Here is a 16644-nt window from a genome sequence, read left to right as displayed (position 1 = left end):
TCGAGTGAATACCATTCTTCAGAAAAGAGAATGTTGTAGCTTTCAGGATGGAAAAGCGTTAGAAGGAAAGAGACTGCTTAGGAGTAAAGCCACTAGTTAGAAGAGCGCAATTTCAGGACATACAGGGTGTCCACTAAAAAAACAAAAATGATAAAACGTTTTTTTTTGAAAAATTTCAAATTTCTATGAAACATTCCTCGTGCAGGGGGACATTTACTAGTGTAAAATTGAATGACCTTGAACCGTGTCTTCAAGGTCATTCAAAACCTATCCGTTGGGTTTACGGATTTGGTTCCAATTAGAAAGTTGTTGTTCGCCATATTATTAGTTCAAATAGCTTCGATTTGACCAAATTTGACCAATCAGAAGCCGAAAATTATTTATCATTTCTCGTATTTAGTGGACATCTTGTAAATATTCCTTACTTAATCCTCGGTAGAGCTTTGCGTAACAGATAAATTAACCGACAAAATTTCGATTAATCGTAAAATATTTTGGTTAACTGTTGCAAAAAATAATTTATATTTTCGGATAATTGTAGGTTATGCATAAAAATAAAATAAGTGGTTAATTTTTATCCAAACGGCGAGCTCTAATCCTCGGTGCTAAAGAAAGCTTTTCATCGGCATTGGCTACTAATTCGCTAATTTTATCATCCTTTACATTACATTATCCACCACTCTCCCCCTAATCGGCTTTCCGTTGCTACGCAACTCGTTTTGAAATTTTTAATGTTTAGGCTTAGTTTCTCTTTTCGGTTTAATAGTCGCGAGCCAGATTTCCCGCACAGTACTGATGAGTTCCAAGTAGGACGAAACCGGTCTACCGTTGGAAATTCTGGCTATTTTATTTATTTTCAATTTAGTTTTTCACTCGAAGATCTATTGGTCCGAGTTTCGCGTCTTTTTGTTTGCTCGAAGACCGATTGGTACAAGCTATTAGTAAGTTTTTAAATTTGTTCAAATTTGTTTAGGGTTTAGCTTTTTTATCCCTTTTTATAATGGACTAATCTACTAATTCGCTAATTTTATCATCCTTTAAAAAGAAGTAGGCAGTGGTTAAATCCTAAAGAAGACGTTGTATAAGACACTAGCCAGACAGTAACGCGTACGGGCACCGGTTAAATTCGTTATAAAATGAGAAATGTAAGAATGGTTAGTAAAATAAAGTTCCGTTCGAAGCAACCGAGATGAATTGCAGTAAGGAGTCGTAGTGAATAATCAGGAAGGATGGACTGGCGCGCTTGAAGGGAAAGGTTTCGGGAGAGCAGCCATTCAGATCAGCCGCAGGTGCTCGCGGTGAAATGAAGCGGGCCAAATGGACTGGCACAACCGCGGAATTTGAGTTTGTAGATAGCGGAGACGCTTACATATCTCAATTGGAGAATCCACTCTTTTAAAACTTCGTGGCTGGAAAGCATGGAGGTACTTGACCGAGGGTTGCTTATTAAACGGACCCTGGCTAACTTCGAAACGAGCGAGCGGCACGGACTAAAGCGGAACCCAGGCCGGCGCGGATCGATCCGAGAGTGCGCAGCGAGCGTGTCCCGGAATCAAGTCGCCGGTACCCCCTCCCGAATCTCTTCCCTCGAACGCATTCGGGGCGGCATCCGCCCTTTCTTCGCGTCTTCGCTGGGTATTCCACCCGCCGAAAAAGGTCTCTTAGTCGCGACGCTCCCTGGCGGCGAGCTCCGACACTAGCGAACCGTTTGAAGGGGGCGAATCCGCTCGGCGCCTAAATTCGCTTCGCCGCTCAACACGGACGCACCTGAATCGGACCCACTCCGCGACCACCGCGACGGAGATCTGACCAGCGCTCACCGGCCATTCTTCAATCTTTGTCCACACCGCGATACGTGATTCGCGCGGCCAAATTAAATCTTACATTCGCGATTTTCGAGTATCGACGAAATTGAAACGGAAACGGTTTGTCCAATCCGCTTTATTCGAGAGCTGTAAAATGTTTAGTCGAGATCGTAACGCGGGATATCGTTTAACAAAATTGTTTCTCCTAAAGTGAAATGGAGAAAGTAAAATAAGAACGATAAACAGAGAAAAGGAAAAAAAACCCGTTAATAATATTTTTTTTCGGGCCGAGAAATTGGAAAGGAAAGGAAATTAAATGAGAGAGAACAATTCCCTCTCAGCCGTTATCCAATTTCTTTGGACGTTTGCCGAGAACAACGATTTCGATCTCAAAATTTCTTTCGAGAGACAAATAATCAGGATAAATGGGCGAATTAAAAGACCGTTCTAAAAACGTTACGATTTAAGAAGCAGTTTTTCTTCGGTTGAAAAATACTCCGAAAGATCGTTTTTATCCGAGTTTTTAAGAAATACATCGTCGCGCGTTCCAACGACAACAACATGTTACGTTCAACGATCATCCTGCTGTTGGTGACTTCCATGTGCGAACCCGGATGGTCCGTCGAGACCAGAAGACTTAGTTCCCGCGTCGTCAACACCAAGTACGGTTCCTTGAGAGGATTTTTGGCTCAATTACCCGGCAGGACACTGTCGAACATCGAAGTGTTTCTGGGTGTACCCTACGCTAGTCCACCCATCGGGTCACTCCGGTTCATGCCCCCGGTGACCCCGTCTCACTGGCGGGGCGTTCGAATGGCCGACCGTTTCGCCCCCGTTTGTCCCCAGAAACTGCCGGACATCAAGAACGAAACCGAAGCTCTGAAGCGAATGCCGCTGGGTCGTCTCGAGTATCTCAAGAAACTTTTACCCCTGTTACAGAACCACAGCGAAAGCTGTCTTCACCTTAACATCTACGTACCAGGTAAGAAACAAATGTTATTTTCACTTCCATTCCGTTTCTGTAAAGCCATTGGAGAACTTCGGAGTTTCGTTTAGAATTCTTCTCTTTATTGGGATGGTCTCATCTTCAATACATTTTATTGAATTTTCGAAAGAGGTTTGGAAATACCAGGGGAAGGGAATGAAACCGTGTTCTTTATATTCTTCGGGGGAGCATTGATGTAAAGATGGGAGAAAGAAATACGGCTCGAAAAGGATCGAAATTCGAACTTTCTTTTTCGTAATTTATATTTTTCTTCTTTCGGAAGTAGAATTGAAAGCTGGTTTATTTTTTATCCTAATTTTCAATCGAATGGCACGCTATGGCGGAGAAGAAGCCTTACAGGGGGGAAAGGGCATTTTCGCTTTTTGGAGCGAGAGTAAATAATGGAGGCGCATTTACGAAGAATCCGCCTAAGTACATCAGTTTTCCGAGCATAGTACAACACAAATAGAGAGCGCGTAATTTGTTTGGACGTTGTAGCGGTACGTCTTCAACAATGTTTTAGGGATATATTTAGCGACAAGGTACTTGAACTCTATGTTAAAGTGCGATTTAAATGAAGCGAGTATTTTGACCTTTGTAGTACGTTAAGAAATTGCTTTAGCGTGTCAGGTAGATAAGGTCAATTATATATTTTATTTTATTTTGATATATTTTAAAGTGTGACGTTTAAAAAAATGCCAACTGTATCTGATTGTGGGGATTTAACTTCCTATTAAGTATGAGGGTTAGTGGGCAATTAAATTAATTAAATTACTATTTTAATTCTTAACTATTTTAACAATATTTTATTTTACCATATTCTTTGTTCACTTTTCGTAGTAACTATACCTCAAAAGTTTATTTTTGTAGTAATTTTTCTTTACACACGCACACGTTTGTACGTGCTGAATTTGTTACTAGATAGTTAGAAACGAAGTATAACGAGATAAGATTTGATCTCCTAAATTTTCTTATGTTACTTATTTCAAATGTGTACCGTCGTATAGGCTACCGCTGATTTTTTAAAATACGTTTCGAAAATAATGCTGGGTGTAATACATGAAATAGAAACTTGCAGATGAAAAATATGACATTTAAATAAGTAAATCAGCTAGGAAATACCCAAGGCACCACCTTAGGCCTAAGTCATCGAGCGACTTTTAAAGCCTTTAATTCAGTCGTTATCAGGTGTATACTTTCACGGTTTGGCACTGAAATCTGCCTCCAGCCGGCTAAGGGACTATGTTTGATTTTTACAAGCAATATCGATACTTTTAAGGGACAAGGTACGATTTTTACAAGCAATATCGATATTTCTCTGGTAAGAGATATAATATGAACTTTCGCTATAATATTCCACATATTTGTAAGGATCGAAAGTAGTTTACAAGACATTCTACGTAAAAACGTCATTTAAGTTTGAAAGTGAGATACCATATTAACACATGTCTAATATCCGTATCTTGGTATAAGTTAATGGGACCTTCCAAACTATAAAGATGGTCGAACCTTTTCGGCGCAATCAAGCTATAAGGACACTACCGCAAAACCCAGGTCCGGAAAACGGTTGCGGATATCTGTAATACGCACGCTTAAAACGGTTGTACTGATCGTAAAATCGAATCTTTATGGCAAGGATATTAAAACACGTAGCGCCGATTATCCGTTTCGCACTCAAAAATTCCAAAATCCAATCGTACGGGAAAGTTGTCGTATTGTAGAAACCGGGTCCCGGGGGCGTATTCACGATACACGAAAGGAACAGAGATATATCAAGTTTCCCAAAATATAAACGCGAAAATAGAGAGAATGAATTTAAGCCATACCCCGATTATTAAAGTGGCGGAAGTGTCAAGATGGCTTATTAAGCCACTAGTTCAGAGCGACTTGGAAACGGATAATCACGGGGAGAGGTAAGCTTTGGCTAATTTAATACGCGTTTGAAAGTGGTCGCGATTGGCGTGTTGAAAGTCCTTCGCCGGGAGTGTCGAAGGGAGAATAAATGCCCAGGGCGATTCCGGCGATTGACAGGAAACCGAGGGTCGTTCCGGACAGGGAGGACGGAATTTGTACCGGCGACGCGTGGGGTTATTCTAGGGAGGGAGGCAGGGTCGGAGTACCGGTGTGGTGGGCGGACTCGATAACGAGTAGGGATTGCCCGAGAGTTAAAACAGAGCCGTCGTCGGTTGGGTCACCAGCAAAACGAGACACGGCGCGACCGAGAGAGAGAGAGAGGCCCTGATAGCCACCGTTTCCTAGTTAAACGACAAGACATGTTTCAAATTACGCTTATCTAGAAGGGTCCCCGAGTCCGAAAGCGCGCTCACTCCGCTGATGTTGATTGTCTCGACGGAGCCCTGGGGAGCGTAGAGTCCGGAATTCGGTTTAATCAGCGAAACAACCCCAAGCGCCCCCCGCCCCCGCTACTACCCCCGCCCCCGCTACTACCCCCTCCCCTCTAGCGGATAAAGGCGAGAAATTGGAGAAAACGCAGTCGGAAACTGAGCGGGGAGGGGAAACGACGACTCAGTTTGGGCCCGCTAATAAAATGAATTACGAGCTTCAATTATTTCTGTCGCGCCCCCCTTTTCGCGCGTTGAAACGCCCGTCATCCCCCTCCCCCTATACTCCGCGGCGCTTTGAAGACCACCAGGGAAAGACCGATAGTTATTTTTTGTATCCCTCCTCCTCCTACGAGAGAAGTTGATATACTTCGTACGGGGAGCGTTTTGTAAATGTTTAATTCCTAATTAAGGTTTTCCGAAACGTAGGAGCCATTACCCCGCGTATCCCCGCAACGGTCTTCTTTCGCCAAGTCTCGAAGACGAGGATGAAGATGTCCGGAATCGATTGGGAGTTCGCGCCGGACTGTCCCGCGAGATAATTCGAACGGCGACGAAAATATTTCCCAAATTTAAAAGGTGCTCTGACGTCATTTATAATCAAAAATCCAAGGCTTAATAGGTCTCGGTTGCAGGGGCGTAGGAACGTTCTAGAAGTTGGAGGTTCCTACGCCCCTGCTCGGTTGGAAAATATGGAATTTCGGTTGACTATAGAAGGTGAGGTGGCAGAATGGTTTGTACTTTCACCTCGCACCAATAGAAGCCGGGTTCGATCAGAGCTTGTGGCACTGGGTGAAAACTCGAAGAAACTCCTTCCGCGTTGAGTTTTCAAGCTCTCTCCACGCTGGCGAAAGGGGTTTTCCTTCGAGTTATTCGGTTTCTCTTTTCCGTAAAAACTTACCGAGTTTAACGGTAATAGTAAGTGTAGGGAGCTGTTGGCTCGAGTGGCATGAAGTATCGTAGCCCAGCTAGAGGCTTGCGCTGCCTCTAAACGCCGCTGCCGCCGCCGATAATTTTGATCGCGCCGCCACCAATTGTTCGAAAATCACCGCCGGTTCAAAGAACGGTGCGCCGCCGTTTCTTTTATTTCTTTATACACTTTTTTTTGGTATATTAAGCGTAAATAACGACATTTGAACACAACGTCGAACGTCAAATTTTGGTTTTCGGATTTCAGTCGACGCATTTTCACTTAGCGTCAATAGATTCCAGCATTGCTATCTTGGCTATAGAGAGAGTCACTAATATAACCAAGGCTTATCCACATTTTAATTCCCTTTAAATTTAAATGTTGTTTGGTTTATCGATATGTTTCCCCCCCCCCCCCCCTTTTCCTTCTTCCCCGGTTGACCCTAGTTTTCCGTTAGTTCCTAACTCCGCCGCCAGAACGCACATTTAACAATCGCCCGAAGCAAATATTCGGAAACGGGGCGTCCCTGTGTGAAGTACATCAATTAGTCCATGGAAGGACTAGTTAGTGCTCGGAATTGATTATTCATTATCCACAAAATTTCCGATTTATTTAACAAAAGTTGGTAAAAAGAATATCATTTTAACTTATTTAATTATGATTTTTACGCAACAAAGCATTTATTTGGATTAAAATGGTATTTATTTAAATAATTGTTTTTGTTTAAATAATAGGCTTATCCACTTTCGATTTTTTAAACATTTTACAATTATTATTCAAATATTGGTTATTTAAATAAATATTATTTAAATATTGCCGAACTTATTCAATCCATGGATAAAAGTTAATCGAACGCCGACCTCTAGGACTAGTACGAGTTGGTATTTGCCCTTGCCCTTCTGTTAAACTGTCGCTACAAACAATAGCTCAAAAATTTATACAAACGCCACCGCCGTTATATTATGGGTCAAACGCCGCCGCCGACCCATATCAGATCGGCGCAGCCGCGCAGGCTTCTAGCTATAAGTTTAGAATCGTCTCCGTGGATTTAAATACAAAATTGTTAATTCGGTTATGGATTTAAATGAAAAAATCCTAATTCGGTTTCGATGCACGTTGGGCTTAGTTAAGTAACAAAGTCTCTCCGCTATTTAAGCGTGCAAATTCGATAAAGGTGAGAAGAGCGTATATCTATCCGCTTGACTGCAGCCACAGTGTCAAGCTACAGCTACTGCGTCTCTTCTGGAAAGATACGTCCAGGCGGCTTCCGAGTGGAATATCTCATTGACGAAACGATAATACACTTAAGCGCCCTTAAAAGTTGGCTTTTGTGGAAAGGGCTGCCCAGCCAATACCCTTTCGGATACGGACAGACGGACACAGCCACGCGGTGTGCTAACTTAATTAGCCATCGCGAGAATCACGGATGGCCAATAGCTGCAACGCTGGTTTAGGTTCGCCATCCCCCGAAGAACCCGCGACACGATAGTCTCCCACGTACCAAAACCCAAACATGCCTAACTTATTAAATACGCTAAATTAATTTCGCGGACTCTTGATCAAAAGGTTGGCTGCCGACAAACAACTCGACCCCGAACGACAGCTCGCTTATAGGGTACTTTGCTATAGCAGCCTTCACCCATTCGGCGCCTTTGATCGCGGCCTTCACCCATTCGGTGCCTTTGGAACCCGGTTGTACGGTGAGTCGGCAACGACGCTATAACTCAAATCAAAGATTAAGATCCTCCCTGCTTATTAAGTTAGGGCGGCGGCACAAAGAGCCCCGCGCGTTTCGAGAATTAGGGGCGGAGAATGCGGGATTTCATCTTTAAACCTTAATCCCCGCGACAACTTATCTCGAAACCAGAAAGATTCTCGGAGATGCGTACCTTGATTAACGAACTAACGGGAAGACCAGAGCCGTATTCACCCATGCCAGGGGCCCTTTTAGCTTCTTTGGGGCCCTCGGCTTCTAGGTTCTTTGGGGCCCTCGGCTTCTAGCTTTTTTAGGGCCCTAGGCTTCTAGCTTTTTTTGGGCCCTAGGCTTTTAGCTTTTTTTGGGCCCTAGGCTTTTAGCTTCTTTAGAGCCCTCAGCTTTTAGCTTCTTTGGGGCCCTCAGCTTCTAGGTTCTTAAGGGCCCTAGGCTTTTAGCTTCTTTTTGGCCCTAGACTTCTAGCTTCTTTGGGGCCCTAGGCTTTTAGCTTCTTTGGGTCAACTCGGCTTCTAGCTTCTTTTGGGTCAACTCGGCTTCTAGTTTCTTTGGGGCCCTCGGCTTCTAGGTTCTTTGTTGCCCTAGGCTTCTAGCATCTTTGGGGCCCACGTCTTCTAGCTTCTTTGGGGCCCTCGGCTTCTAGGTTCTTTGTTGCCCTAGGCTTCTAGCATCTTTGGGGCCCTCGGCTTCTAGCTTCTTTGGGGCCCTCAGCTTTTAGCTTCTTGGGTCAACTCAGCTTCTAGGTTCTTTGGGACTCTAGGCTTCTAGCATCTTTGGGGCCCTAGGCTCCAAGCTTCTTTGGGGCCCAAGGCTTTTAGCATCTTTGATGCCCTAGGCTTCTAGCTTCTTTGGGTCAACTCGGCTTCTAGTTTCTTTGGGGCCCTAGGCTACTAGCTTCTTTGGGGCAACTCGGCTTCTAGTTTCTTTGGGGCCCTAGGCTACTAGCTTCTTTGGGGCAACTCGGCTTCTAGCTTCTTTGAGGCCCAAGGCTTCAAGCATTTTTGAAGCCCTAGGCTTCCAGCTTCGTTGGGTCAACTCGGCTTCTAGCTTTTTTGGGGCCCTCATCTTCTAGCTTCTTTGGGGCCCTCGTATTCTAGCTTCTTTGGGGCCCTCGTCTTCTAGCTTATTTTGGGCCCTCGACATCCCTCTTCCCCCTGGCGATGCATGTGCCACATCTTTTGGCGGGCCCATAGTCTTCAAGCTTCTTTGGGGCCCTCGTATTCTAGCTTCTTTGGGGCCCTCGTCTTCTAGCTTCTTTTGGGCCCTCGACATCCCTCTTCCCCCTGGCGATGCATGTGCCCCATCTTTTGGCGGGCCCATAGTCTTCAAGCTTCTTTGGGGCCATCGACATTCCTCCTCCGGGGAATACGCTCGCTTTTCCGAAGCTATTAGTCAATACGGATTTTTAGCGATGAATGGTTACGTAAGCGAATTTTGGGGACAAGTGTTTTCCCAATCACGTTGTTTATACGGAAAATCTTATATACTGTTAACAAACAACGATAAAATGAGTTTTTCCCTTTGAATTTTCAATTTTTAAACTTTTTTTTCCGTATTTCGTTTTAACGAAATAATAATGAAAATTAGATGTGGCTCCTAATCAGGCTGCTTAAAAATAAACTTCATATTTTAACCACGTAGTATCCGTCATTTATATTAAACTTTCATAGTAATAATTTTTATCATGATCTCAACGTGAATATTAATAATTAATAAAGAAGCCGCCGGTATATCTCTTTTGAAGCTGTGTTACGAATAAAAACATAATCGTGCTTCTTAATTAATTATTTTTGTTGAATTAAACTTACGCGAAAGGCTTTTGCTGGATTAATAAGTTAATACTGAAACTCGGGAACAACGCTTGACTTCATTTTAGTACAAAAGCTGAGTTACAAACTAGATTTCGTGTTTGGAACTTGGCATCTACCAGATTCCCTAAATTTTCCTCGACATATTTCATTAGCAACGCCGAACAAGACGGCAACGGGCCAACTAAGCTTCTATAGAAAGCGCAACTTTTGCTCGGCGTAGGGGCTCCATAATTTCGACTAATTCCCGGAGAATAACAAGCCGATCGAAGACTAGGCCGGAATGATAAACAAAAGTTTCGAGTCAAGCACCAGCCTCGAAATGTTTTGCAACGACAATTTGAGGCCCTTCTGCTCGTTAGCGTCAGACGACTTAAGCTCTTTCAACCATCATCCGCCACCAGCGACTTCTACGGTCGAAGGTGGGGACTATAAGTTCGTTCTCTCCCGTCCAGTAGAAAATTAATAACTTTGCGCGTAACAACGTCGTCTAAAATTAACGTTTCTAGCGCGGGATAGGCTTCGTTTTATAATAGAACGGGAATAATGTTTGTCCTAATTTATTTACCGAGGCTGCGAAGGAACCGGAGAGCAGAGAGTAACCGAATTATAAGCTAAGGAGGAGAAACCTGGACAAACGAGCTCACCCTACAACGAAACACCGCCGCGGGTCGACTCCCTAACTCGGAGAGGAAATTTTCCTTAAATTTTACAGTTTGGTGTTCGAGTTTAGACCGTATCCGTATACGGCTCAGCCGGTATCGAAAGCGAGGCCGAGGAAAACCCGTAAAGTCTTCGCTAATATCTTAAGATCAAACTATACGCTGAGTCTCGATTAGCGTAGATTATACAACAACATAAGCTCTCATTACATAGATGGCGAGCGAGCTCCAATATACGAGTTATATCCGTTTCGGAAATTTGCGTCGAATCGCTTTCCAATTCATTAGAATCTTTAGGTGTCGTCGATGTATTCAATGTATATATATATATAGGGGTCGCTGCCACGACGTTGTACACGTTTACAAGGCCTCTCTAACTAGATTCGCAAAACGCGACGTCTATCGGCGAATATCGATTGGTCCCAATGATGATATCGCGACCCAAAACGGCCCGTCCAGACACGTAGACGGAGCTGCGAATTGAAACGTATACTCCCCTCATTTCGATTCGAATTGGTGTAAACTATGGAAGCCGTGGCAGGGGGGGAGGTGATTGATATTATTGATAGGCCAGAGCGTCATCTAGGAAACGTATATTAAATTGCCCTAATACGTTTCTCCCCCAAAAGTCGTTTATTCCTGAGACGGGCCTAATAATTAATTCACCCTAATTACTTAATAAATACTAGGAACCACCCTTTCGCCTACGAAGCCACCACCCAATGGTAGGCTAATAAACCACTTGCCAAATATTGACTGCGTCCGATTTACATCGCGAAATAAAGGTCATCTACGATACGGACATCGTTGCAACTAACTCTAAACTCTAAGGCTGGCAACGTTTAATCCATAGCGTTAGTTGAAACTGTACCAAACTCAAGGTCAAATGGATATTCCATATTTTCTGTTAATTAATGTTCTAAAGCTGTTTCTTCGAAGCGACTTTAAATTGGGCTCAAGATTTCGGGTTCTGCATTCAGTGATTTTAAACGGGTGAATCAAGGTTTCATCTGGCCGTTTTGGTACCTCTATTAGAGTACAAAATGGTGGTTCAGTTCCATGTAAAAAAGCCAGCTTCCCTGCACAACGTTTAATGATATTAGCGCCACCGTTTGTTAAAATTTATAAATAAAATCTCGTCGTCTGTTTCGAATCCTATTTCTGGCACAAATAATAATCAGCTAGGCTAATACCCTTGGCACCACCTTAGGCCCAAGTCATCGAGCGACTTTTAATGCCTTTAAACAGGTGGCCAGGTTACAATGCGTAGGGGGGTGGTCGAAAGCCCTTAACGCCACGCGAGCCAACAGCTCCCTACAAACAGTTAAAATTTTCCTAATTAATATTTATGTAAAAGTTCTTAAAAACGTTAAATGTAAGTCCTTTTTAAAATGAAAAAGAGATTAACGCCTTTTTAAAAATATGAATTTTACCTGACGACATTTTGTGTAAGATGAATTTTGTTTCGTATTTTTAAAATTTTCTAAAACAAAATAATATAATTACCATTTTCTCATAAATTATTTAAAGTAAATAAACTATTATGCCAAAAATATTACATTTTCAGAATTTGGAAATCTTTCGTGACATCCCAAATACTCCTTTATTTTCATTTTGTAATTATGTTATCTTAGATCGGTGGAAGTGTATCGGACCCAAAAATATTGGATTTAAAATTACTAAAAAAATATAAAAAACTTCTAACTTTACAAATTATTTAATTATGAGCTCGAACCTTTAAAGTAGGGAAATTTTAGTCAGTTTGAATTCACTTTCAGAATTCCTAATTATGATTTTTAGCTAGGTTCAAACATGAATTTGTTTGGAAATATTTTCACCAACGCCATCTTGAAGCAGCTAAATACCCTACCATAAAATCCTTATTTTTCTACAGTCAATTTTACTCTAGCAGCTCTGGTTTTTACAATGATATTTTTGCGGTCAAATGAAATTAAAAAGTCATTAAATTCCCTACAGAAATTCGAAAAACTTTTAAGATAAAATATAATACGATTAGATTAATTTTCCAATCCAAAAACGGGCTAAATCCGCAGTTTGACACAAAGGAAATCCCTTTCAATCCTCCCAATTTGAAAGAAATATTTAAGAAAGGGAAGTTTAAACTAACACCTTTAGGGTATCGTCGGTTGAAAGAAAAGTTTTGGTTTTAAACAAATATCGTCGGTTCACAGAGCAATCGAACCGAAGTTGGAGGGGGGGCAGAAAACGCAGTCCGCCCCAGGAAACGCCGAAGAATTTTGTACGGACGGAGGAGAGGTGAAAAATCCCATATTTTGCAGCGCCGGTCCCACCCTAACGGGAGAAGATAACATTCCTCTATATACGTAGATAAGGGGGACGTCAGTTTCGTTAATTTGATTATTCGCAAAAGCGAACATTTTTCGACGGTTGGCGGCTCTCGGTGATTCGATAAATGGTAATTGCTCGTTTCGGTACAAACCTAGCGCAATTAACATAATGACGAATATTTAAAACTTTACGCCAGGGGGAGTAGCGGAAATTGTTAATGTTTTTATAAAAGTTGGTATTTTTACCTCTCAGAGGGGACTTTGTACCCTAGGAGGGGTTATACAACCACCGTGTCTGTCTGTCTGTCTGTGGGTCTGTCTGTCAGGCCTGCGAACGCGTTCGCATTTTCGGGGCAAAGGGTAATCGCTGCGTACGCAGTTTCTTAGAATTAGGGAAAAGTTTTTCCAAAAGAGCCCGTTCTTTGTTGTCATTGGGTGTAGTATAAATATTCTTCAATTTGCGTTAGTACCGGGCGGGTTTCGAACCTGAGCCCTCCTGCACGTCAGGTGAGCATTCTACCACAGAACCACGGATACATTGTACACGTAACTGAAAATTAGAAACTCTTCCGAGGAGAGGTATATTTTGGCTGGCCAACTTGTTTACCTTAGGCAGTTATAAGACGTGTTATTTTTTAATTCGTAAGGAATGAGATTAAAAGCAACCATAGCCACCAAGTCTATAAATTCAATAGACTATTCTCCACCACACTCCCCCCTTTTTGGCTTTCCGTTGCTATGCAACGCGTTTTGAAATTTTTAATGTTTAGGCTTAGTTTCTCTTTTCGATATAACAGTCGCCAGCCAGATTTCCCGCACGGTACTGATGAGTTCCAAATAGAACGAAACCGGTCTACCGTTGGAATTTCTGGCTATTTTATCTAGTTTTTATGTAGTTTATTACTCGAAAATCTATTTGATCCGAGATTCGCTCGAAGACCTATCGGTACGAGTTATTAGTAAGTTTTTTAATTTCTTCAAATTTGTTTAGGATTTAGATATATTATCCCTTTTAATTATGGACTAATCTAAGTTTTCGCGTATTTTATCATCCTTCTCACAGTCCATATAGGTGGTCTCTTCTAACTTAACCTATAAATTCAATAGTAATTAAACTGTGATTTAAACACTGTAAATTAGTAAAAAATTTATATTATTCTTATTTTTAGAAATTATTTCACTTACCTATTTTTTTTTCTCTGTATAGCAAGGAATTTAATTAGGTATTGAAAATACGATTATCCTCCTGACATTCGTTATTCCAGCCAACCGTAATTTAATTAATTTTAATTTTTAGAATGGAAACGCTATTTTTATTTTAGGAAAACTTATCTCAGAAGATTAAACGTTTTTAGAAAATAAATAATAATAATAATAAGTTAAAAGGAACCACCTATGGACTGCAATGTAAAGGATGATAAAATTAGCGAATAGGTAGATTAGTCCATTATGAAAAGGGATAATAAAGCTAAACCCTAAACAAATTTGAAGAAATTTAAAAACTTACTAATAGCTCGTACCGATAGGTCTTCGAGCAAACAAAAAGACGCAAAACTTGGACCAAATAGATCTTCGAGCAAACAAAAAGACGCAAAACTCGGACCAAATAGATCTTCGGATGAAAAATTAAATAAAATAGCCAGAAATTCCAAAGGTAGATCGGTTTCGTCCTATTTGGGACTCGTCAGTACCATGTGGGAAATCTGGCTTGCGACTAAATAATAATAATAATGATAATAATAATCATCTAGGCTAATACCCTTGGCACCACCTTAGGCCTCAGTCATCCAGCGACTTTTAAAGCCATTAATTCTGGTGGCCGGGTTACAATGCGTAGGAGGGTGGTGGCAAGCCCTTCATGCCACGCGAGCCAACAGTTCCATACACTTACTATTACCGCTAACCTCTACAAGTTTTTATGGAAGTGGGACCGAAGAGCTCAGGCAAAACCCCTTTATCCAGTGGGGAGAGAACCTGCAAATTCAACGCAGAATGAGTTTTTCCGAGTTTTCACACAAGCTGGGATCGAACCCGGCTCCTCTTGCTGCTAGGCGAAAGTGCTAACCACTCCGCCACCCCACTAGCAACGCACGTAGGAAAATTCTTAAGGTATTTGATAAATAGAGATAGACCAATCTCAGACGAAGACAATGCGAAACATTTCTTAGTCTGTGACTCAAGGAGTAAAACACTCGAAAATAATCAGTGAATTTTAAAATATACCGTGACAACGACAGATGGTACGCTAATCAAATAGAAAGGGTATAAATTTTAAGCAGTCTTGTAGACGACAGTAAATATTGATCTAAAAGAGAATTAAGTCCCTAAAAATTCTTCATCTGTCTATATGGGTGGGGAAACCTACAAAGTGAGAGAGAGAGAACTAAGTGAGCGTAGAAATAAGAAATAAAATAAGGTATGGCCGGAGAAGCACTAAAGAGGAAATATTTGCGGCGTCGACACAAATTTAATTATATTTTTGGCAAATGGTTATTTTTATCTGGCAAGAGCTAGAATTCCGGAGAGAAGATTGGAACTAACTGCCCAAAGAGAGAAGGAAGATGGAGAGTTTTATGGAAATTGAAATTGATCAAAAACCTCTTTATGTCGGCTCGAGCGCTGGTAATTCCGGCTGCGGGGATCCGCTAAAACTTCCGGAAGTAAGACGGAGAAAGCAACCGGATGAAACGCCTTTATTATACATTGCGCTGGAGAGAGAGAGAGAGAGAGAGAGAGAGAGAGAGAGAGGTATGTTCGCGACAAGGGCGCTCAAGTTATACCTTCTCATTTGAATAGAAATCAAATATTAACGGGAAATAGCAGAGGGTGAACGGGGCGCTCCCTGGCGGTGTAACGACGAAACATACGATTACCAAGCTAAATCCGAGTGAAACCTCTCATATCGGTTTCCATTCGGTAATTGAGATACGTTTTTACATCTTTGCTTTTCTCTTCTTTTAATTAAAATACGCTTATTACCATCCTAACAGTTACGAACTGAAAAGCTTTTTTTTATCTTGAAATTGCTTCTTTAATACAAGTTGTTACGAAAAGGTCAAATATTAATCGGAATACGTAAACATTATTCAGGGAAAATAAGCCTAAAACGCTTGTAAAAGTGTTCCACACGCGGTACTTTGGTGTTCAGCGGGAAGTTAATTTTCAGGGGCTTAAGCCAACTAGCGCCATCTAACGGGAAAGATGATAAACCAACGTTATTTCGCCGCGGAGATAGGCGTGCAATAACCTTATAATTCCTAATTTCGTTTTCCAGCTAGCGCCAACTCTTTGAACTTAATTACAGTAATCTAGTCGTTAATCATCGTAAGTAGGGCGCCGGCAGAGTGAGAATTCCAGGGACAACGGCGCCTGGGAACATCTGAAAAAAAGACGAGTTTAATTTGAAACGACGGTAATAACAAAAATAATGTTTTTCGGCCCCAAAAGGAACTCTTCCTAACGAATAAAAGTAACTCCCCGCATTCTCGTAGTGTGGCGCTAAAAACGTTAAAACTAAAAAATAAAAAGACGCTAACGGAGTTAAAACGGAGGAAGTGGAACTGGGCAGGAAAAAAAGTGCAGCGCCCTCTCGCGAATATGAGAAGAAATTGCACGTCGTTACCGGGTTCTAGTTCGGAAAAAGAAAATGGGTTGCGTGTTAAAAGCAAGGCCAATTACACCTAGCCATTGTCAACCCCGTAACAAAAAATCAGAAAAAAAGGGAACCGTCTTTCCTTGTTACGCCGAGAAATAAAACAATAGCAGACGCGTCATCGCCATAGCGCCCTCTGCGGGGAAAAAATATCTTTTCTCTTTCACCGCTGCAAAGTGCCCAAAGCTTCCGCCGAAGAGACACAAAACATAATGGCAATATACCATTTTTTCTCTTTTTCCGTACGTTGGAAAATCTCAACGTATGCCGACTTACAATGCTTCTCTATAACTCAAATTTACATTCGTGAAAACCAGAAATTATACACGTTTACACTAGGAATGTCTGAGGGTTCATGGTCACTGGATATAAAATGTAAAACGTAATAATTGCGTTTATGGCGGAATGGTTAGCACTTTACCCTCGCAGCAAGTGGACACTGGTTTAAGGTGTTTTCCCC

At 41.8% G+C, this 16644-nt stretch overlaps 1 protein-coding gene across 4 annotated transcripts in view; it reads left to right on the top strand.

Annotated features, from left to right (window-relative positions):
* Positions 1–1786: 1786 nt before the first annotated feature.
* The window catches only part of LOC149952720 (neuroligin-4, X-linked-like), a 145800-nt gene continuing 130942 nt past the window's right edge, over positions 1787–16644 (top strand). For all 4 annotated transcript variants that reach the window (XM_090168762.1, XM_090168761.1, XM_090168759.1 and 1 more), the window contains exon 1: positions 1787–2787. In XM_090168762.1, coding sequence (XP_090024888.1) covers positions 2367–2787 — 421 coding nt within the window. In that variant the 5' untranslated portion in view covers positions 1787–2366. The remainder of the gene's footprint in view (positions 2788–16644) is intronic.

Source organism: Leiobunum rupestre, chromosome 3, assembly GCF_980474605.1.
Source record: "Leiobunum rupestre chromosome 3, qqLeiRupe1.1.hap1, whole genome shotgun sequence".
Taxonomy (NCBI): Eukaryota; Metazoa; Arthropoda; class Arachnida; order Opiliones; family Sclerosomatidae; genus Leiobunum; species Leiobunum rupestre.
Note: the sequence above shows the minus strand (reverse complement) of the source record. Positions and strands in the feature narration are given on the sequence as shown.